This window comes from Phoca vitulina, unplaced genomic scaffold (assembly GCF_004348235.1).
Source record: "Phoca vitulina isolate PV1807 unplaced genomic scaffold, GSC_HSeal_1.0 scaffold25, whole genome shotgun sequence".
NCBI classification, from domain to species: Eukaryota; Metazoa; Chordata; class Mammalia; order Carnivora; family Phocidae; genus Phoca; species Phoca vitulina.
The window spans coordinates 12702836-12724736 of record NW_022589728.1 but is presented as its reverse complement, the minus strand read 5'-3'; the positions used below and the strand labels follow the sequence as shown (position 1 = coordinate 12724736).

General features: G+C 42.0%; 1 protein-coding gene across 5 annotated transcripts in view; it reads right to left on the bottom strand.

The window, feature by feature from the left end:
• The window catches only part of CHD7 (chromodomain helicase DNA binding protein 7), a 185695-nt gene that overhangs the window by 23014 nt on the left and 140780 nt on the right, over window positions 1-21901 (bottom strand). For all 5 annotated transcript variants that reach the window (XM_032421834.1, XM_032421838.1, XM_032421837.1 and 2 more), the window contains exons 10-21: window positions 21481-21618; window positions 21263-21384; window positions 20656-20899; window positions 19159-19335; window positions 14291-14434; window positions 12703-12958; window positions 6909-7119; window positions 6184-6379; window positions 5718-5885; window positions 5132-5311; window positions 1911-2021; window positions 1616-1821 (exon numbers count right to left, since the gene is read on the bottom strand). In XM_032421834.1, coding sequence (XP_032277725.1) covers window positions 1616-1821; window positions 1911-2021; window positions 5132-5311; window positions 5718-5885; window positions 6184-6379; window positions 6909-7119; window positions 12703-12958; window positions 14291-14434; window positions 19159-19335; window positions 20656-20899; window positions 21263-21384; window positions 21481-21618 — 2153 coding nt within the window. The remainder of the gene's footprint in view (window positions 1-1615; window positions 1822-1910; window positions 2022-5131; window positions 5312-5717; window positions 5886-6183; window positions 6380-6908; window positions 7120-12702; window positions 12959-14290; window positions 14435-19158; window positions 19336-20655; window positions 20900-21262; window positions 21385-21480; window positions 21619-21901) is intronic.

The window sequence follows — 21901 nt, the reverse complement described above, 5'->3', positions numbered from 1 at the left end:
GAGACATGCTTCTACCCTCCATCTGCAGTCTTCCCGGCCACAACACCATCATGGTTTCCTGCCATTTCCGCTTGTCCACCTGCCTTGAAACGGGCCGTGACTGTCCTGCTCACAGGTGTATCCCCTGTGTCTGAGTAACCTAGCACAGTGCCCAGCCTCCAATAGGTGTTTCCTACATAGCAAGGCCTAGGGGAGGAGGGAAGGCCCTTCCTCAGAGACATGGCACTCTACACATACTTCTTAGCTTTAGGACTTACTAAGATATTCCATTTCTAAAGTTACTGGCAAAATTCTCAACTTTGATCATTACGTTGAAACAAACATCAGAGCAGGTGCCAGTAGCGAAGGGCTCAGGTGTCTGTCTACCACATAAGAACAGACAGGAAAGACTGTCTAGCTTGCAGATAATTAGCTGAGATATAGCATGGGCTTCCACTGAACTTCATTTATTCCATAAGAAATCACTGATTTGGCACTCACTGTGGGTCTGCTGGCACTGCACTCTTCCCTGTGGACACAGAGAAAAGAGTCCTGGGCTTCATGGAGCTCTAAGTGGGGCTTCGGCAGGAGAGGCCTGCTACCTGAAGTCATAAACCAACGTGATGAGTGTGACGGAACGTGGAAGCCAGACACTCTGGTGCAGAGTGCCGAGGGGAAGCCTGTGCTGGATGTCAACAACAGGAGCTGTTGGACAGATCAAGTCTGTGGGCTGGGTGTGCAGGGGTTGGTGCTCTAGGCAGGCGAAGAACTTGTAGAAAGACAGAGACGAGACAGAGCATGGCACACTGAAGGAAAGGGAGCCGTCTGTCCCAACAGAAGCCCAGGCTACCCAGAGAAAGGACTGACAAGACAGACAAGAGCCAGATCAGAGCCCTGTATGCCATGTTAACAGAAGGTGTGTATTTATTCTGAAATTCATGATAATCCACTGGAAGAAATCATCAAAAGCAGGATATCATCAGATCCACAGAAATATCATTTTGGTGGTAGTTTTTTTATTTGAATGGAACTTGCCTGCAGTCCCATAAAATGCCAGAGAATTCTTATTTGCAGACTCAGATATTTAGCGAGCACTCTGCCATCACTCAGAGCACTGCGTGATGAGTGCTCGTCAGAGATGAATTAGATGTGGGTCCTGCCTTTCTGAGACATGTCCAGCAGGAAAAGCACGATACATTCAGAGTTGAAATAACCATCCATTTATGTTCCAGAAGAGTTGGAAGAGCTTTATAACTGAGATGACTGCCTTTAACAAGTTTTTATAGCAGAAAAATACTAAAAGACTACCACAGTCGAAAACTTTATGCAAAGCTAAAGTAGGAAAAGATTTTGTCATTTTGAGACTTCGTTCTGAGTTATTAGTCACCAACAAGTAAATTTGGATCTGACATAATTCCTTAAGGGACAAACTGGTCTTCCTTCAAATGCACGAGGATATGAAGAAGCATGAGCACCTGAAACAAACAACCCTGGGTCCCATAGCAGTTGCTGCACGGTCATGTGCCTGGCTGCACTATGGGGGGTCACAGAAATCCCAACACAGACACACTTCTCTACGCTGATTAGAATTCCATATTTAAAATAAGATTCCGTTTTTCACACGAGCCTGACTTACCCATAGACGAGCAGATTCTTCTCAACTCTAAAGCACTCACTCCGAGCATAGCCCTGCGACCTGTCCTGGGGCCGCCGCGGCTTCGGGCACGGCTTCTCTTCAGAATCACTCTCCAAGTCTGAAAATTCCATCAGCTCGTCTTCTTTCACTGCACTGTATAGCCTGGTTTGCTTCCTCACTCTCGGAGTGTCAATAACCAGGTTGTTCTAGAATAGACAGCAGATAAATTTGAAACTTCTAAAACAGCATCCCTTGGGTTAGATTAGATAGGGTTTGAAGGGGACCTCTCACTCACCCTCCCATTTAAGGCATCAATATCCAATTCAGCCTTCTTAGCCCACTTTTGCCAGAAATTTGGATCATCCAAGGAAATATCTGTCCTATTTCCAGATGCAACAAAACTGGCCTAAAGGGGAAAAAATATGCATTACTTTGAGATGCTTTTCTCAGAGGCACAATGCAAAGCAGCTTTCATTTACTCATTCAGCCAAACACGTATGCATTCTTGCACTGTGTGCCAGATGCTGCAGTCGGTGGGCTGGGATGAAAGACTGTCCCACAGGCAGCTCTCTGTCCAGGGCTTTCAACAGATCAGGAAGCAAAAGAAGGCAGCAGAGTGTAATCAACGACAGTGACAATGGTACATACAGGTACAACTGATCTACAGAGGAGGGAGCCAGCCAGGTTCACGAGGGGGTGCAGGAAGGGCATGGCTGGGAAGAAAGAACAGGCTCCCCAGAATATAATGCCTGGCTCAGACTGTTAAGAACTCTGAGAACAGGAAAGCATGTGGACATGTGCACCACAGAGCATGTGCAAAGGCTCAGAAGAGAAGAAAGGCAATTGTGTCATGTGACTGGTGATAAGCGTGGTCAGGGGAGAGCAGCTAAAGGTCAAGCTGGCGAGGCAGGCAGAAACCAGGTCACACAGGGCCTCACACGTCCTGTTAATGGGGTCGGAATTCTATCCTGAGGTACCCATGAACTCTTTCAAAATGGAAAGAATCTCAAGATGGACACACTCCTATCCAAAGCCACCTGTTAGAGAGATCATACTGCTGTCCTAGGACATGGGAGGGAGGAACAGGCTACTGCAGCAGTTTAGAGAGGAAGCAGCAAAGACTGAAAACAGTGCCAGCACAAGCGGAGAAAAGCAGGCAGTCTAGAACTATAGTCTTTAAAAAGTGAAACGGAAGGGGTTAGAATCTGCGTGGATGTGAAGCACGGAGGAGGAGGAGGACGAGGAGGAAGCCGGGAAACACCTCAGCAGCCAACGCTGGCGTCCGAATAGCATCAGTCAGGCGAACAACCGGGGCAGTGCGTGTGTGCACGCAGAGGGAGGAGGGACAGGGAGGACGAGGGGGGTTTTGAACACACTGAATGGGAAGTGCCTGTGAGGACAGAGAACAGAATCCGAACAGAGGCTGAAAGACGGGAGAGAGAACGTGCTGGGGCACAGAACCCAAAGGAGGGAGCCTCCCAAGACTGAGTAGCTGGGACAGCGGGATGTCCACAAGCAAAGGGAAGGAGACAGACCCCTATCTCCCACCACAAACAGAAATTCACTCAGAAGGGATCACAGACCTAAATGTAAGAGTGAAAACTATAAAACTCAGAGAAGAAAACAGGAGCAGATCTTTGTGACCTTAGGGTAGACAACATATCAAAAGCATGAACAATAAAAGGAAAAAAATGGGTAAACTGGACTTTACTGAAAAAATTTTTAAAGATTTTATTTATTTATTTGAGAGAGAGAGAGCATGCACATAAGCAGGGGGAGCAGCAGACTCCCCACTGAGCAGGGAGCGTGATGCAGGATTCAATCCCAGGACCCTGAAATCGTGACCTGAGCCAAAGGCAGACGCTTAACCCACTGAGCCACCCAGGCACCCAGGACTTCACTGAAATTAAATACCATTAGGAAAGACTAGGAGAAAATACTTGCAAATTGTTTTATCTAATGAGAAACTTTAATCCAGAATATATAAAGAATTCTTAATATTCAATAATAAAAGCCAAGTAACTCAAAAGATGAACAAAAGATGTGAACATTTTCCCAAAAATGATATACTTTACTTGCCAACAAGCACATGAAAAGATGCTCAACAGCATCAGAAAATGCAGATCAAACCAGAGTGGGATAGTTCTTCACACTCACAAATATGGCTATAATCAAAGAGTCAGAAAATAAAATGTGTTGGTAAGGATATGGAGAAACTGGAGCCCTAAATCACTGCTGGTGTGAAGAGAAAATGGTACTACGGTCACTAGAAAACAGTGTCAGTTCCTCAAAGGGTTAAACAAGGAGTTAACATATGACCCAGCAATTCTATTTATGGTATATACATAAAAGAAATGAAAAGATATGTCCACATAAAAACTTGTCCATAAATGTCCATAACAACATTCATGATAACTCCAAAGTGGAGACATTATCAACTAGTGAATGGATAAACAACCCCAACACCCATCATCAATTGCTAAAAGAGGTACACCTATATAATAGGAACAACATTCAGCAAAAAAGGGGAAGGAGTTACTGACACATGCCACAACATGGATGAATCTCAAAACCACTATACTAAGAAGGAAGCCAGAAACAAAAGACCACATGTTGTATGATTCCATTTTATGAAATGTCCAGAGTAGGCAAATCTACAGAGATAGAGAAAGTAGATAAGTGGCTGCCAAGGACTTGGGGTGGGGGGAGGCAGAGGCTGACTGCTAATGGGCAAGAGGATCTGGGGTGATGGAAATGCTCTGAACTTAGATGTGGTGATGGCTGCACAAGTCTGCAAATATGGTAAAGGCATTGAACTGTACACTTAAAATTGGTGAATTTTATGGTAAGTAAATAACATTTCAATAAAGCTGTTAAAAATAAAGGTGTGGGTGTGGATGGGTGGAACCATGTGCAGGGGAAGCCTCAGAAGGCACCCTCAGTCACGTGGTGGGAAGGAAGGCTCAGTGGTGACCTTCACCAGAGCTGGTCTGATGGAGGGGCGGGGGGAGGGGTGCAAGCTGGAAGCTGAAAAATAAATACGCAGAAAGGGAGGCGGTGGGGACAGCTGGCACAAACAACACTCATGTGGATTTTAGCTGCGAAAGAAGGGTTATAGAGTTGTAGCTGGAGGGCAAAACAGAGGAGAGGCTTTCTTAAGATAGGAGTGACTCAACTGTTCTTACAGGCTCCGTCAGGAATCAGGATGTCAGGAAGCAAGATGATGTCAGAGCAGGAACTCCAGAAGTGGAGAGGGTGGGGTCAAGGACACAGGAAGCAGATATGAGGCCAAGGTGAGGGTGACTCCCAGGGCCATACACAGAGAAGGGAACCCAAATGCACACAAAGAATCTTCTATGTATTAGGGGCTCCACAGGGAGGTCATAATTACTTTCTTAATTCTCAATTATAAAGCCAATGTTACATATGCATCTTGTAGGCACTTTATAAGGTCCTGCTTTAAGCAAACTCTATTACACTTCTATAGAACACCTGCCTCTTCAGATCATTTCGCACCTTAGCAAATGTGGAACCTTTCCCTTCAGACTCAATGGTGATAGTGTGGGTTCGCCGCAGGAGAATCTGATCAATATCTTCTTCGCAGAACTTAGACCCTTCATCCTCCTCATCCATGAGTGCACCGTAGGCCCCTTTTCGTAGCAGATCCTCTATTTCTTTCTTGGAAAGTTGTTGTACCTGTTTTAGTGAGGTATTTAAAATCATTTAGAATTGAAATGTTTGTAGACAACACAAATGCTTCACTGTACTCAAGGAGAATTTTTTTTTAAAGATTTTATTTATTTGAGAGAGAGCACAGAGGGAGAGGGAGAAGCAGACTCCCCGCTGAGCAGGCAGCCTGACACAGGGCTCGACCCCAGGACCCTGAGATCATGACCTGAGCCAAAGACAAGACGCTTAACTGACTGAGCCACCCAGGCGCCCCTCAAGGAGGACAAGCTGGACCCATAAAAAAGACAATGTGACAAAATAGGCTGAAAACAGTAAGGGTGAAAAGTGATTCGATGCTGGATAATTTCTTCCTGTGAGTTAAGTCAAGTCAAGGAGCCAGAATACAGGCAGGGCCCGGGCGAGTGTGGATTACCCCATTGGTAGCGCTTTCTCTCCCACTCATGGACTGCAGCACAGCTTTATCCAGGCCGAGCTTCAAACTCGCCTTGTCGAACATTTCCCTCTCATAAGAATTTCTTGTAATCAGCCTGTAGATCTTCACAGATTTGCTCTGTCCTATTCTATGACACCTAGCCTGAGCCTGGAAGAAAAAGGAAATGAATGGCCACCAAAGAAAGAAGAGACTCATGTGCCAGTTCCGAGACCCCTGTTCCCATACCAGGAGTGCAGAAGGTGCAGTACAGAAGGTTAACATACCGTGGAATTACTCGGACATTGTTAGTACATGAATCACTACTTGGTTCACTTGCCCGATCGTGGGACACCCCTTGAGTGACGACACAACTTTAATTTACTGGTTTGACTGGGGATGCTTCATCATAGTGGAATGACTTCAAAAAAAAAAAAAGGGCATCGGGACTATTTTCTTGTGTGTTTACCTGGAGATCATTTTGGGGATTCCAGTCGGAATCGAAGATGATGCAGGTATCAGCAGCAGTAAGATTAATGCCTAAACCTCCCGCCCTTGTGCACAGGAGGAAAACAAACCGGTCAGAATCAGGTTTGGAGAATCTGTCGATAGCTGCCTGGCGGAGATTTCCTCTCACTCTGCCGTCGATCCTTTCGTACGGGTACCTAGAGAACGTCAGGGTTAACAAGGAGGCCTGCCACACGACTACGGCACACTTGTTTCTTCTGGTAAAGCACGTATTACAACATGGGGTATGTATTATCTGAGTAGTAGTATGTATTGGAAATCATTTCAGAGCAAACAGGTTTTATTGTAGTTTGGCATATAACTGGTGGAATGCTCAAAAATTAAATTTTATTTTACTTCCCTGCTAGTTAAAATAACAAGTCTTAAAAATGGCCGACACCTGTAACAGTCAAATAACAAACAAGTTTGATTTTAGGTAAGACCCGTTCTCCCCTAGTCAAGTGAAAGAAATGGGAAACGAAATTGCCATCAAAAGTACGCAGAGTCCTACCGTAGGCACCACATAGAATAACGGCCGTGTACATCGGCAGTTTTTAAAGAGAGATGTGACACATCTCCCCCACTCCTTCCCCTCTATTATGAATGTCACTTTGAGGTGAGCCACCTGGAGCCCTGGGAAAGGTCATTTTTTATTTCCTTTATATTCTTATGGCGCGGTGGCCTCACCGTCTTTGAATGAGGTAGTCTTCCAGTATGTCCAAGCAGCGCACCATCTGGGAAAAGATAAGCACCCTGTGGCCACCAGCCTTCAGTTTTGGCAGCAGCTTGTCAATCAGCACTAGCTTGCCAGCAGCCTGGATCATCGCCTGGAGCTGAAAATCTGGAGAGTCTGCATTGTGTGTTTCTTTAAACTCTTCCAAAATTTTCTCTTCAGCACCTGCAGAGATTGGACAGCATAACGTGAATACTGTAGAAGGTTTTTATTACTAAAAACAATGAACTTGCTTTCAAAATCCACTGCTAACTATAGGAACCAGAACACCATACTCACGTTTATGAATATGAATCTGTCCACTTACTAAAAGTCAGGTCTAACACAAAACCATGGAAGTATAAAAGGGATCAAAGTTTTAAGCACAACACATTTAAACATTTGGGGGGGGAAAACCCCCACATTTTCCAACAAACAAATGTTTGCTGTCTGTAGAAACTGAATTTCAACAACAGACTGTCAAGCCAGAAGTGGCAGAAACAAGCCAAGGGCCAGATACCTACAGAAAATTTGGAACCTAAATTGCTAAAGAAATGAAGAACTGTTTACTAGCTGAATATAAACACAAACAACAAAATCTGTTCTGAAGCTAAGAAACAAGGGAATAGAGTTCTAATAATTACAGTGTCAGGACAGTAGTTTTTATATATAACTGCATAGAAATACAGCCCAAAGGAGGGCAACAAAAGGGAATTCCTTTCTCAGGATAATTTTTAGGGATTTTTTTTAGGGGTTCTGAACACACATCTTCTATTGCAATCTCTAACTCTCCCTCCACGTTCATTCTTATCTGATCATTTCATGAGGTACAAAAACTCTATCTTGAAGTAGCCAAAGCTTTTCAAGTGTTTAAATACCAACAGCAGCAATCAACCTTGTCTCACATAAATAAGGCTTCTTCTATGCCTAGCCCTCTTTTTCTCCTAGCCTCGTGCAGATTTCCGCTTGTTCAAAGACTCGGGTGCATCAGAGAAGCCTCAAGAGAATGGCATCGTCAGGAAAGAAGCGCTTACAGCCGCCCCCCTACCCCACCCGCAAAGCCCAAACACACACAGGCTAAGCTCCCTTCAACTGCTTAGGTGGCTTAGCTAGAATTAGACAGCACTGGTCTGGCCTCCTCCCATCTCTGGAGTTAACGGGGAGGAGGCCAGACCCATGCTGGTGGGGTCACCTATTCTTTAGAAAATACAAACAAACAAATCCACCTAATGGGATTGGTTCCCAGCCTTCAACTGTGCCAGAAAGTGTCAACTACCCTGCTTACCACCGGTTTTAAACATGTGTGTGAACTAACAATACACGGGATGAGTATGCATAAAATCTCAAAGGAGGCTTAAAGGTTAGGTGAGTTAGACCCCATGGCCTCTAGGACAGAACTTCCACAAGTAGCAGCGGAAGTTAAAAAAAAAAAAAAAAAGTGCCATCCTATTTTCACTCTAAGGGCACCTGTGCAAATTAAGTTATGGCATGGTCATATGCAGAAATACAGCTTGTTAATTATTAATCAACAAAGAATCTTACTGAGAACAGATTAAAGTCACTTAATGCCCTTACCCGAGCACTAAGGCCTCTGCAAAGCACACTGCTTTGCCACTTGTGAGGAAGGGGGCCGGGCCGAAGAGGCCAGCTGGGGCAGAATGGCCACATGAGGAAGAGGCTAACGCTCAGGACTTTGCTCTAAGTGGGAAAAAAGGGGAAAGGTTTTAACTAGGAAAAGGTAAAAACAAAATGCTGTTGAAGATCATTAGCAGGAATGTTCTTAAATAAAGAATATTCTTGAATAAAGCTGAATAATATTTCTCAAAACATGAAATTTATAAATCTAGGTTCTGGATTCAGGACAAGAAGGCCCTCAGGAGACAGGGGAAATAGATTTAAGTCTATGTATTACATGAGATCTTTTTAAAAAGTTTGTTCATGTGCAATATAGTATGAGCTCTTTGCAATTCAGAAACAGATTTTACTCCTGATATTTGGGTAGTTATTTTTCGTCTATATGAAAATTATAACTTAGAATCAAAATATGGTATATTAGTTTAAAATAAGCTAAGGGCCAATGAAGTCTTCAAAAATGAAATAATCATTTTGACAAGATAAATATCAGATATTTGAATAATTTCAGTAAAAAACTGAAAATACAAATAATTTCTCAAATTAGCAGAAAAATTTTCATTTTAAATTTATTCAGAGATGAGAAAAGTAACTTTCTTGCTTTTTGATTGCTACTACTAATTTCTCATTTTATAAAGAATAGTCAAAATTAAAATACATTTGTTCTTACCTGACAAAAGCTACTGCTGAATTCATCAATTTAGCTCTTTGTTATGAATTCAAGGTTCTTGAAGAGGCAGCCAGTTTTTAAAATATCAGCAAACATATTTCCTATATGATTCTTCTAGCACTGTACTCATTATGGCCAGACTGAAGGAAAGGAGGTCGGGGAAGGTGCTGGAGGAAAGCAATTTCTACCTTCCAATGTCACAGCCAAAGTGTCCAAGTTTACCAATTATTTACCTTGATGTTAGATTTGTAAATATCAGTCTGAAAATTACCTGGAAATAGGTTATGATAAGCCAAAATACTTTGTTGACACTGCCCTAAATTACTGCTCATGCTACATTTCAAAATGTGTGTGTGTGGTGTCAAAGACAACTTGAAACGAGCGTGGAAGCCTTCTCACTTAAACAGATGGTCACCGTGAGGACAGGAATTGCAATGTTAGCTCGCTATAATGAGAAGTTATTATCTAGCCAATGTCATCTAGCCACCAACAATAAATTATTTTCTTTTGAAGATTACCAGAAAAAAAGTTACGATTTTCTATCTGAAAAATTCATTCCATCATGCAAGCTTCAGCTGATTTTCTTTCTGCCCACTCTTCTCTGTACTCTTCCGACCCCCAACAATGACAACAAATGACCTTTAGGTCACTTCCTAACCATTAGGGGACCTCGACCAAGTTTTCAACATCATTTGTTGAAACTCTCACACAGGGAACCTAAAACTGGGCATTGCATTCTGTTGAAGCTTGGCCCGGTAACAGTAACCGCATTTACGTTCCCCAGTTACCCACTTACCAGAGCAAGTAAAGCAACAACTAGCAACACTTACCAAATGCTCACACAGTGCACCCCAAACACTGTGCTAAGCACTTAAGATACTAACCCACATTTAAAATATTACTCAGTTTGTGTTCTACGGTCATTTCTAATTTTCTTCCTTCTGCTTTGCTTGTATTACCATATGTTACCAACTTACGCATATAGTTGCTTCTACTTTCCACAGTTACAGAAGTGTTATGCTTTCCTGAATTGAACTTTAGCTTGACTGGGGCTGCTTGACTCTGCCACCACCCATACAAATTTCAATTTAAACTGCAACACTGAAAATGTCCTTGAATCGGCTCAATACACGTGTGTAGGGTTAGCAGGACATCGGTATACTTTCTACTCCAGACTGTGGATGAGAATGGGCGATACGGCCATGGAGCATCCTCAGTGAAACCCAACATCCACGTTAAGTTATCTGGGCAGTTGTAACACCTAATGTGCAGGGGTGGGGGGGGATGCATATATATATATATTTTTTTTAACTACAACTTCTCAACATAAAGGTATATAAAGACCCCTGCTTAACAGATACTTCATAAGCTGCAGGGACAGAAACGCTGACCCCAAGGTGTGACCAATTAGGATAATGCCACAGACCCAAGTCTTATAAGTCCTAAGAGACTCCTGGTGAACCATGAAGTATAGAAGATGACCCTGAAGAGCAATCAGCCAAGGAAGAGACCCACCAGCTGTGTTGGGGGGAGGGGCGGGGGGAAGGGGACGGGACGCAGGACTCCTCCCTCGACATGTTCAATGCATGTCACTGGCATGTAAACAGACAAGGCAAACTTGACGGAGCTCAAGTGGGTATCTGACAGCCACCCCTGAGGTCAGCCCTCTTGCACACATCCTGCTGGAGGCATTTCAGCTCTTTTGTGACTGCCCTCCCTTCCCCCTTGGAGGCTACTATTCCTCATTTTCTTTTTAGCAGATATTAAATGCAAGAGTGTGTGCGTGTGTCACACAAGCACATGTGCTTTACTTATACCACCAGTCACCCTAAGCCCCAACTCCAGCTCCCCAACTCAGGGACAGGCTGCTTGGCACGCCCCGTAATGGTCTCACAGGCTCTAACACACTGGTGATTAGTAGGCCGGCCGCGGTAAACATATAATTATCACACACAATACTCTCTTTGGAAGACAAAGCTAAAAAGCACAAAGTTGTAGAAGGAAATTCATCGATGTCACACCACAGCAATGACCTCAGGGGCAATGCCGAGGCGGTCTTGCAGGTGTGGGCCCCTCTGTCATCTAATAACAGGAACTTGTGGGTCTAAGATGGCAGACAGGTGTGTCAGTCAGGAATGGGGTGGGGAAAGATCAGGAACTCTTTAAATTAGCTGCCCTTGAACTTCATGGATTGTGATAAAGACAACACCAAGCTTTGTTCCTACTCCCCTGCAAAGGAACCTAATATTGCCTTGCTGGCCCGTTATAATTGTGCACAAACACCCCAAGTTGGTCGGCCGGCCCCTTTCTTTAACCCGTACAAACTCTGGCCAGGACGGCAGGCAGCAAGAGCCTCCGAGCCGGTCTTTCTGCCTGTATGTCTCTGCCGACTCCCTCCCATCTGTTTTACATGATGTTGCCAGATCAGTCATCCTGAATCGTTTCTCAGCTCCAACACTAGCCATGGTTCCCCACTGCCTGCAGACGAAAGCCCCAATCCCACGGCCTGGCCCTTCAAGGCTTGCCACGGCAGGGTCCCAGCATGTGCCTGACGTTCACTGCTGCACTGTTTCTGACACGGACTTTACACTTTGGGCAAGTTCCCCTTTGTTTTCCTGTCTCTTTGTCTTTGCTCATGTTATTACATCAGCCTAAATGCCCTTCCTTTTTCTGACCCTGACTGGCAAACTCCTTCTCACCCCCGTAGGCCTGTCTCAATACCATTGCTTTCTCTGTGGCTTCTCTCATCTCCATCCCTGACAAGCCTCAAGGCTCCCGTATCCTCCAGAGTGTCCCACACATCCAGGCCTGCGATATTTATCCCTTTCATGATTTTCGGAAATACATAATATAGGTTTGTACTCAAATCAGTTACATGACACTATCAATTTAGTTAAGAACACAGGAAGACCATAAAGTATTCATCAGTAACAGAAACAAACTAGTATCAAAGTTTTAAAACGATCGCTCCTTCTTAGGGAATAGGCCCTAGACGTCTCTAGACTGAAGTTCCCTCCTACCAAAGTCTCCAGACAGCTGAGAGCTGCCTTCTCACACTGTTCCTCTTTAACTGCTCTGATTTACATACACACACGCACACACACACACATGCACGCGCACACACACACGCACAGCAAGGAAGTCTCAACTGAGGCTAATCTCTCTTTAACTGTTAGCACGTTTGACGATTTTTAGGCATGAGTACCAACACCTCCTTCCGAGGGGTGAGACAGAGGCAGAGAAGTAGGAGAACGGTGAGCTGAGGTCCCGCGGCAGAGGTCAGCAAGGGCAATGGTGCCCTGCCTGCGGCCACCACAGAAAGAGGCGTCACAGAGAACAGGAAGCTGGTGAAACCCATGTTTGAGGTGACAGGATCCAGTAATGACCACAAAGCAACAATCCTCTGTCGGGAGGGAGGAAGGGACCTCTGGAGTCATTTAAACACGTTTACTGGTGCACAGGCTTACCGTTAATAAGGTATGGATGATTGCAGCACTTCCGTAATTCCATCATAGTGTTTAAAAGATTAGGTACGTTAGCTTGACCACCACCTTTGGAGAGAAACGTGAAATTCTTCTCAAGGATGGCTCGGTAATATTTTTTCTGAATGTTTGTTAGCTCAACTTCAATAATAGTTTCTTCTTTGGGGGCCAAGTTCTTTTCCACATCCTCCTTGAGACGTCGCAACATCATTGGCTTTAGAATAGCCTGGAGTTTTTGCACCTGAAAAAGGACCTTAAGTAAATACTGGTATCGTGATTTGCTTGCATGTTAAAACATTCATTCACCATTGGTTTTCATTTGTCAGAGCCCAGTAAGGGTATGAAGGCACTCATCTCTCAGCTTGCATGACAGAAGCGCATGGAGGCTGAATGAGTCCGCGTTGGATGGCCTATTTCAGCTGCCCAGGAGCCCGAACAGCCAGAAGGCCTGACAAGCACACAGCAGGAAAGAACCCAACTTATTCACTGAGCTTTCCCTTCTGTTTGTCTTAAGCCACAGGGATGATAAGGAAGAGGGAAGAGGCGATGTCATGGGAGTGGCTACGCTTCAGTTCCCTTCCCTTCTGGAAAGAGCTAACAGAATGAGTAGGCCAGGAGCTACCTACTCCCTGCACCAACAAGCAAGCAGAGGTGTCACTCTCTGGTTCTCATTTCTGATGACTGGCAATAGGATATATAGCACACAAGACAGTTTTTATTTTAAGAAAGCAAAAACCAAAACAAAACGGACTTCACTCTGAACTAAACTAAGAGGCTTTAGACAGTAAATTGTGGAGGAACATAAAGACCAAGACTGCAAGCATATCTCCATATCTGTGTCAAAAACAGTATAATAATAAATACCCACATAACTCTTAGGATGTGTAAAATAACTGCTTTTCATACACAATACCTCATTTATTTCTCACAGAAATCCTGTGGAGTAGTTTAAATGAAAATATGTAGACTCAGAAAACTAAGCAATGTGACCGAGTATACACAGCTAAGAAATAAGACTAGGATCCCAAAACTCCAGGAGGAAAATAACTATAAGTTCCCATGGTTTCTGACACTGTGCTCAAAAAGCATACACAGCAGGGACGCCTGGGTGGCTCAGACGGTTTGGCTCTGCCTTCGGCTCAGGTCATGATCCCAGGGTCCTGGGATTGAGCCCCGCATCGGGCTCCCTGCTCAGCGGGGAGCCTGCTTCTCCCTCTCCCTCTGCTGCTCTCTCTCTCAAATAAAATCTTAAAAAAAAAAAAAAAAAGTATACAAAGCAAAATCACTGACCTGAACAGCATGGCAGTGTCCAAAAATTACATGAAAAGGTAAGTAACCTCTCCCAACAAATCTCAACAGCCCATCATGAGGGCAAACAGACAAACAAACAAGAAAACCTCCATAATGAAGACTCAGAATGCCCAAGGAAAGGAGATATAAAGCTCACTTAACTACTAGGTGAGAAAAAAATGATATAATTTACATTTTTGAACAGCTAAATAGCAGTGCTTTGCCATTTCATGGGTTAATCTTCAATTATATGACTAAAGTGCAAAGTAGACGTGATAAGTACCTGTTCTTCAGTTTTCAGATCACCAAATTCTTGCATAAAGGTGGTTTCTGAAGGGAAGCGACTTGGTTCCAAGAAATGAAGCAAGCTGAAGAGCTCTTCCACAGTGTTCTGTAGTGGGGTCCCCGTCAGCAGCACTTTGTGTTCCTGTAGGAACACAAGGAAAGCAACTGAGCAAATCGCAACAAAAACAGTTTCCTAAAATGAAAGCCTCTCTCCTCGGGCACCTGGGTGGCTCAGGCAGTCAAGTGTCCAACTCTTGGTTTCGGCTCGGGGTGTGATCTCGGGTGTGGGATCGGGCCCCGGATGGGCTCTGTGATTAGGGTGGAGTCTGCTTGAGAGTCTCTCCCTCTCCTTCCCTCTCTGCCCCGGGGGTGCGAGTGCCCGCGCACGTGCTCTCGCTCTCAAATAAATCTTTAAAAATAAATAAATAAAACCAAAACCTCTCTCTAGATATCCATTTTCCTACATCTCATTAATGCTAACTCAGCGTCCACCATAACGTAAAGGTAGAGGGCACAAAGGCAGAGGCACAAGAAAGACATGGACCCTGCTTCAGACAGATACGTGGTGCGGGCCCTCTAGAACGCAGCAGACCCCGTAAACATGTCATGCCATTTCATTTCTTCCTGGGATAAAGGTCAACATTTTAGTGCTATGGCTTTGCAAGTCTTTTAAGTCCCAATACGTTTTTCTCCACCAGAGTTTTTTTCCTAAAATCCCTAGACTCAGAGCTCACATGCTTCTTTCTGTTCTCTACATCAACAGCGTTCTCTTCTCCCCATCTGCTTCCTGCATGACTCACTTTAGAGACAAAAGAAGGTCTTCTACATGCAACAGCATATGAAAAACTATTTTGTTCTGCAAAAATTTTAAACTAGCGAAGAGGTCAGCTTGGTTTTAAATACCACAATCACTTTTTCTTTTCTTTTTTTTTTTTTAAAGCAGATGCTATTTCTAACGTTGTTTCTTTGAACCAAGTTAGGTTATTTCTTTAAAATAATTCTTCCTGTTTATGAGCTCTTTCTCCAGCTTTCCTTATGCATCTATACCCTTGTCTTTGTATTTTATATATCCAACACAGGAGCTATTTCTCAGTGACCAGTTTTAACTATGGTGAGTTTATTCATCTTAAGGGTCTTATTACTTAATATTTTGTTTGGCCATTTGATACATAGTACAGCGAATAAAACTATTTCAGAAAGTGATCCAAAAAAAAAAAAAAAGAAGAAAGTGATCCTACCTTCTAGTAGGTTCAAATTATTCTGACTTAACGTGAAATCTGACAAGACTTGGTTGCCAAGGAGAGAGTATATGCTCAGTAAATACTAGATAAATGATGTTAACTAGGGTAAGGACATGTTAATTTTCGTAATATCCACCATGTCTTATATGCCAATGAAGCTCTTTGAAAGTAAGGTAAAGCAGTTCAGTTTGCTTTTCTTTCTCCTTTTCTCCCTTTTGAATAAAGGTGTCTCTCGGGAAGATACACAGACCACCATCATCCTCAGACTCATTAACTTCATAAAGAGTAAGGAGTTTGCAAATCAGTTCAAGATTTTCTAATATAGGGGTGCCTGGGTAGCTCAGTCAGTTAAGCATCTGACTCTTGATTTAAGCTCAGGTCATGATCTCAGTGGTGTGAGATCAAGGCCTGCATCGGTTTCCACGCTGGGTGTGGAGTCTGCTTGAGATTCTTCCTCTCCCTCTCCCTCTGCCCCTCCCTCCTCCCTCTCTCTCAAAAAAAAAAAAAAAGAAAGAAAGAAAGAAAGAAAGAAAAGAAAAGAAAAGAAAACAGATACTCTAATATATAACCATATTGGTGGGTAACATGGGCCACAGTCCCTGACATACTTCGGTTTTGAATTACCTTATCCAAGAATTTTTTAAAACTGTCACAGACTCAGGAAAGAGCTATACTGATACTCTAAGATTGTCTCCCAGTTTTCTCCTATCCCTTATGATTGAGCTAAATCCTTAACCTCTAAACAAATACTTCAGAAAAAGCCTTTGAACTTACTCATTTCAAAATAAATATATATGAAAAAAGGAAAGGGGCTCCTTTTTTTTTTAAATTGAACACAGGGCTTAAACCCACAATTCTGAGACTAAGACCTGAGCAGAGATCAACTGAACCACCCAGGCGCCCTGAGAGGGACTCCTTTTTTATGCTGCTTTCCCTCAAGGGCTGTTTAAAGCCAGTTATCCCGAACGGTTACACACATGACATTTTTAAAAGGTTACATATGAGTAGTGGAATAAAACCAAGTTTCCATTTGAAAGTAACTGTGAAATAACATGTGATTAATACAGAGTGTCACAGAACGTCATGTAAGAGACGTTACATGCTAGCAGGCTTATCACCTCCAAGCTCAACTATGTCAGCAAATATGCTTTTGGTTTGAAAACATTACCATTCTTTTTAGCTCTGCTGGAGTGATGACCATTTAATTTTATTTCAGCAGACTCTTTAATTTGTGTGAGGCCTCCTGACAATGAAAGATGAGATGATAGAATCAACGAAGAACTACTACCACCTCCAGAGAATCCCCTCCTTGTCACCGACAAGGAGATGGCTTTGCTTTCCAGAGCTCCCGCAGAGGATGGTGAAGACCATAAATGTCCCTCTACAAATCATCTTCACAAGCATTTCCTTTGTGATGGGAGAGCTGAAGACATTCATTGGCCCTCTCTTTCTGAGAATGCACTTGGAACATGATCCTCATCAAGTGCACCTTCATCCTGAGTCTAGTGCAAGAAACAGCAGTTCCCTCTGACCTGCTCTGTAGCCAGATAAACTCGTTATTTTCACTGTGACTTATTCCAGAAAAGAAGAATAAAAAATGGCCAGTGTATAAGTTCTCATGGTATTTACTGTAAATAAGGATTTAAAGGTCAACCAAGGAGTTGTTCAGAACTAGACAAATACAATTGCATTCTAATTCTAAACAACAGTACTGTGTTTCATCTTGAAAACATCGTTCTAAGAAAAATTCTTGATTGTCAGAAAAACAATTATTTTGTTCATGTGCTTATCAGAGTTTCCCAGTGGGTGAGCCAAGAACGAGTTACAGGTATGCAAGTCCTTGAGGCAGCCGGCAAGGGCTGAGAGTCAGATCCCAGGGCTGGTCACCTGTGGCAGCGGGCGGCGTTCTCGGCTTGCCCCACCATGACATGCTGTAATGGTACACACAGAATATTACCACTTTCTAGATGTGCCATTATGTGAAAAAAGGTTAGGGAACACTGAAGTACGTAACAGAAAAATTATCTCGATAAGAGATTCTAATCCATTAATGAACTGTTACTACAAACAACAGAAAACTGTTTCAAGTCTCCCAATGACAATTAGACTATATGATGTTGACAGCATTTAACTCAACTGTATGCACCAATGGAGGACTGTTTTGCAGTAAGAATCGACTGCCTGGGAGCACATAAACTAATAATAGGAAACAACTTAGATAAACTGAGATGGCTATTTAAGCCTTCAGAAAATGGTAGTCTGTCTTTTCTGTGGACCACTGTAAAGATGGGTCCCTACTCGGAAGATGGAGTTAGGTATTTCATGAACACTCACATTTGCCTGCAAATGTAATGCCCAAGTGCTGCCTGGAGAGACCAAATACAGTCCCGGAGTTTCTCTTTTCCATGTGCTCGCCTATGTCTTCACGGCTGGTCACTGTTTATAAGTGTTCTCCTTTCTTTTGTGGATTGGTCACCAAATAATATAAACTGATTTGAGAAAGGTCTTAGGATGGGAAATCCCATCCTTAATAGAATAATTCAGTCAAACTTTTTCCCTTTAAACAAACCTAGATTTTGTTTGTTTTTAATTAAAAGAATCACTGGCTAATGAATAAAAGAAATTGCTTCAAAGAACCAGCTGCAACAAAAAGCTTTTAAGTGTTCTTTTTGGTAGTCCCAGTCTTCATTAACAAAATTTATAGCCATGAATGTATAGAATGTTCTCCCCATCTCAAACTCTCAATTAACAAGAGATCAAATTAATCTACTGAAGTCAACATCAAAGAGATTTTAAAAATCTTTTGCACTTTTTAGAAACTCAGGAAAACATCCAATGTTACTGAATGACAGTAACATTGCTTTTAAAATGTACATTAAAAATGAAAACAAGTGATCAAAACCCACCTTGCAAACTACAGAGAACAAAGAAGTCTGAGGATGACTGAAGTCATGTAATAATTTCTGCTAGGAAACCAAACACACAGAAGCATGGAACAGAAAATCAATCAAATCCTACCACCTCTATATTATCCCGTAACACTCCTACTGAAAACAATCTAGAAAAATCTAACCAGAAAAACCTGACCACCTCTTAGGAAGCAGGGAGAGTATGAGGTAAGTGTAGTGTAAAACTCCAGATCAAATTCAAGGTCTTGTAATGCCCCAAACTTCTAAGTGTCTGTGTGAACTTGACCAATTCCAGGTATTAACCCATACAAAGAACTTGCATCTACAAGTCCTACCGGATCTAATGTGCCAAAACCATTGAGCCCTGGAATATAACTTCATTATCATCACTGGCACAATGCCTGGCCCACCAAGGTTATGAAATGGCAGTATTTATAAACAAAAGGGAAAAGCAAATATTTGAAACTCATTTCAGTGAAAATATCCTGACTTATACCCTACTGTAATACAATCATGCAAAGAAACCAGCCAACAATATAAGGATCGAGAAGGGTAGCAACTTTTGAGTAACTAAAAGCTCAGGAGGACCTATCACCTTATTTGACAGGCTTTAAAAACACCCTACACAGGTTATCAGTCACATTCAGAGCAGCGGGAACACTGAGTCAGTAACAATTCTGTTCAGGTTCAATGGAATCATCAATATGATCACTGACCAAGTCCATCATCTTGAGCCCCTCCAGCAGCTTGCAGTTCCTATTCTTCAGCCTGTGGGCTTCATCAATGACTACACAGCGCCATGGAATATTCCGCAGCTCAGGACAATCCGTCAAAATCATCTCAAATGTAGTGATGATGGCATGAAACTTATAGGACCCTTTTATCACTCGACCCTATGAGAACAGTTCTAAATTATTATTTAGCATTAGAGATTACATTAACTTTGATTAATAAATAGCATAAAACAGATGTATTTATCTTTCGGGGACATCTTTATTTTAGGTAACACTTGTATTTTGTTTTCCAGGTGTTTTGCAGGGAAGCTTTAAAACCCTTTTCCTTTTTAAAGAAATTTGAAAATCGTTAGTAAAATTTCCTATCCAATTTCCCTACAGATCATATGTAGTAAAGTGCCACTAACTGTGGTCATCCTAGTTACATCCTACAGACCCCCAAAAGGTGAAAAGCCAAGGGGATTATGTACTAAGGTAGCTTTTAAAAACTTTTTTACTGTTTAAAACCTTTTACTTTTTTTTTTTTTTAACCTTTGTTAACTTATTTTTTACTATTGAAGTGCTAAATGAAAACAACCATTCACTTAGGGTAGAACTTATAACCATCTCTCAAATCTAGAGATAAACACCAAAATAGATTTCAATATTTTTCTCCTTGAAGTATTTAATTGCAGATTTTATACTTAAAGCAAACCTATAAAACAAAACTCTGTCCTATTTCCAGTAATAGGACTTCTCCTTACCACCTTATATAAGCTTAAAACTATTTTAGCAGATACTATTCTTGTCATTTATAATGCTTCACTGTCAGTATCATAGAATAACTGTATACAGGTAAGAAGCATAAGTAAAAAATTATACCAAGTGGGGCGCCTGGGTGGCTCAGTTGGTTAAGCCACTGCCTTCGGCTCAGGTCATGATCCTGGAGTCCCGGGATCGAGTCCCGCATCGGGCTCCCTGCTCAGCAGGGAGCCTGCTTCGCCCTCTGACCCTCCCCCCTCTCATGCTCTCTCTCCCTCATTCTCTCAAATAAATAAATAAAATCTTTAAAAAAAAAAATTATACCAAGTGCTACTAAGAGAGCAGAAGTTATTCCCTTTGGGTGTATTTCACTCAACATGAAATGCCTAATAATTTCTACTTCCACTTACATTTAATAACACCATTTTCTGTTTAGCTTTTTCTTAGGCTTGCAAAATAAAACCAATTAGCATATCAAAACATTAAATGATTTTCCACAGTCACCCAAGGTGAAAATATTTCATTTATTCTTATCAGATAATCAGAACCACCAAAGCTGTAAAAATTAGCTGTATTTATAAGATGCGAAAATATAACACAATTGGGTAAGAAATCTAAAGCAAATTTCTCAATTTTGTAAAACCTAGACCTTCCCCCAAAATGTCTGAGACCATTTTAATATCCAGTGCCTTAAAACGTACATAATAGGAATAAAGAATACCACTTGTGACATTTTACCTGGGGATCTTTGAAGTACATTTCATACAACTGAATGGTCCGACGACTAGCTTGACTCCCATGATACACAACCACATTCAACTCTGTCCAGGTACGGAATTCCCTTTCCCAGTTGGGGATTGTGGACAATGGGGCAATTACTAAAAAAGGGCCATGGATTCCTTTCAAATATATCTCATAGAGAAATGTAATGGACTGGATAGTTTTTCCCAAACCCATTTCATCTGCTAAAATGCAGTTTCGCCTTTGGGAAGGAAATAAAACACAAAAAGTTTAATAAGTACAGATATTAGACACTGCTTTCTTTTCACAAAACATATACTATTATAATCACAAATGCATATCTCAAATGTTCTCTTAGTTCAACAAAATACATTTTCAAACAAAATTCTCTAAGGCATAAAAATTATTTCTACATATGTCTTATCAATATCTCTGTATTAATGTTTGTTGGATAAATATTAAGCATACTTCCAATCCTGGCTGTTTTTCATAATTCTTATTAGAGATTAAAGTGTGACATTATTTGATTAATATTTTCAATGACTACAAAGGAAAACAGCTATAGGCCTTCTTAAAAGTGAAGAAAAACATGCTTTTTACATACATGTTGTACCAATTGAAAAGTAGCCAGTTTACTCCCTCCAACTGGTATTCCCTGAGTTTGTTATTGTTTTTGTACTCCCTGGAACTCTCCGATTTCTTCCAATCATCAGCAGGAGGTCGCTCCTGTTTCAAATATAGTAAATCCCATTAGTGGTTTCTCCAAGACCACACCACTATGCTATTTTCAAATTAAATCCTTCACCATTAGCCAAGTCTTACCACACGCTCTGTTTCTGGCTCCCTGGACATTAGTTTCTCAAACTCTTCGATCTTCGCTTGATCTATGTCCTGCTTTAGCTCCCACGTGCTGTCTTCGTAAGGCAGGGAGCACCACTTCACCAGATAGTGAGTCACAGGCTGGGCCAGGTTTAAATAAATTAGAATTGGGTTCATTTGATCGAAATACACACACACACACACACACACACACACACACACACACGTACATTACTTATTGAGAGACACGACCCCAGTAACAGTAAGAATGAGTTGGTAGAACTTTATTTAAAACTACAACCATTACACAGTCATCCCTAGTTAACGGTATCAAGCACAAACTAGAAATAATATTACTGGGTATCATCAGAACAAGCTAATTTTTATCGAATTCACTGCTATGTTCAAGCCAAAAAATATAAAG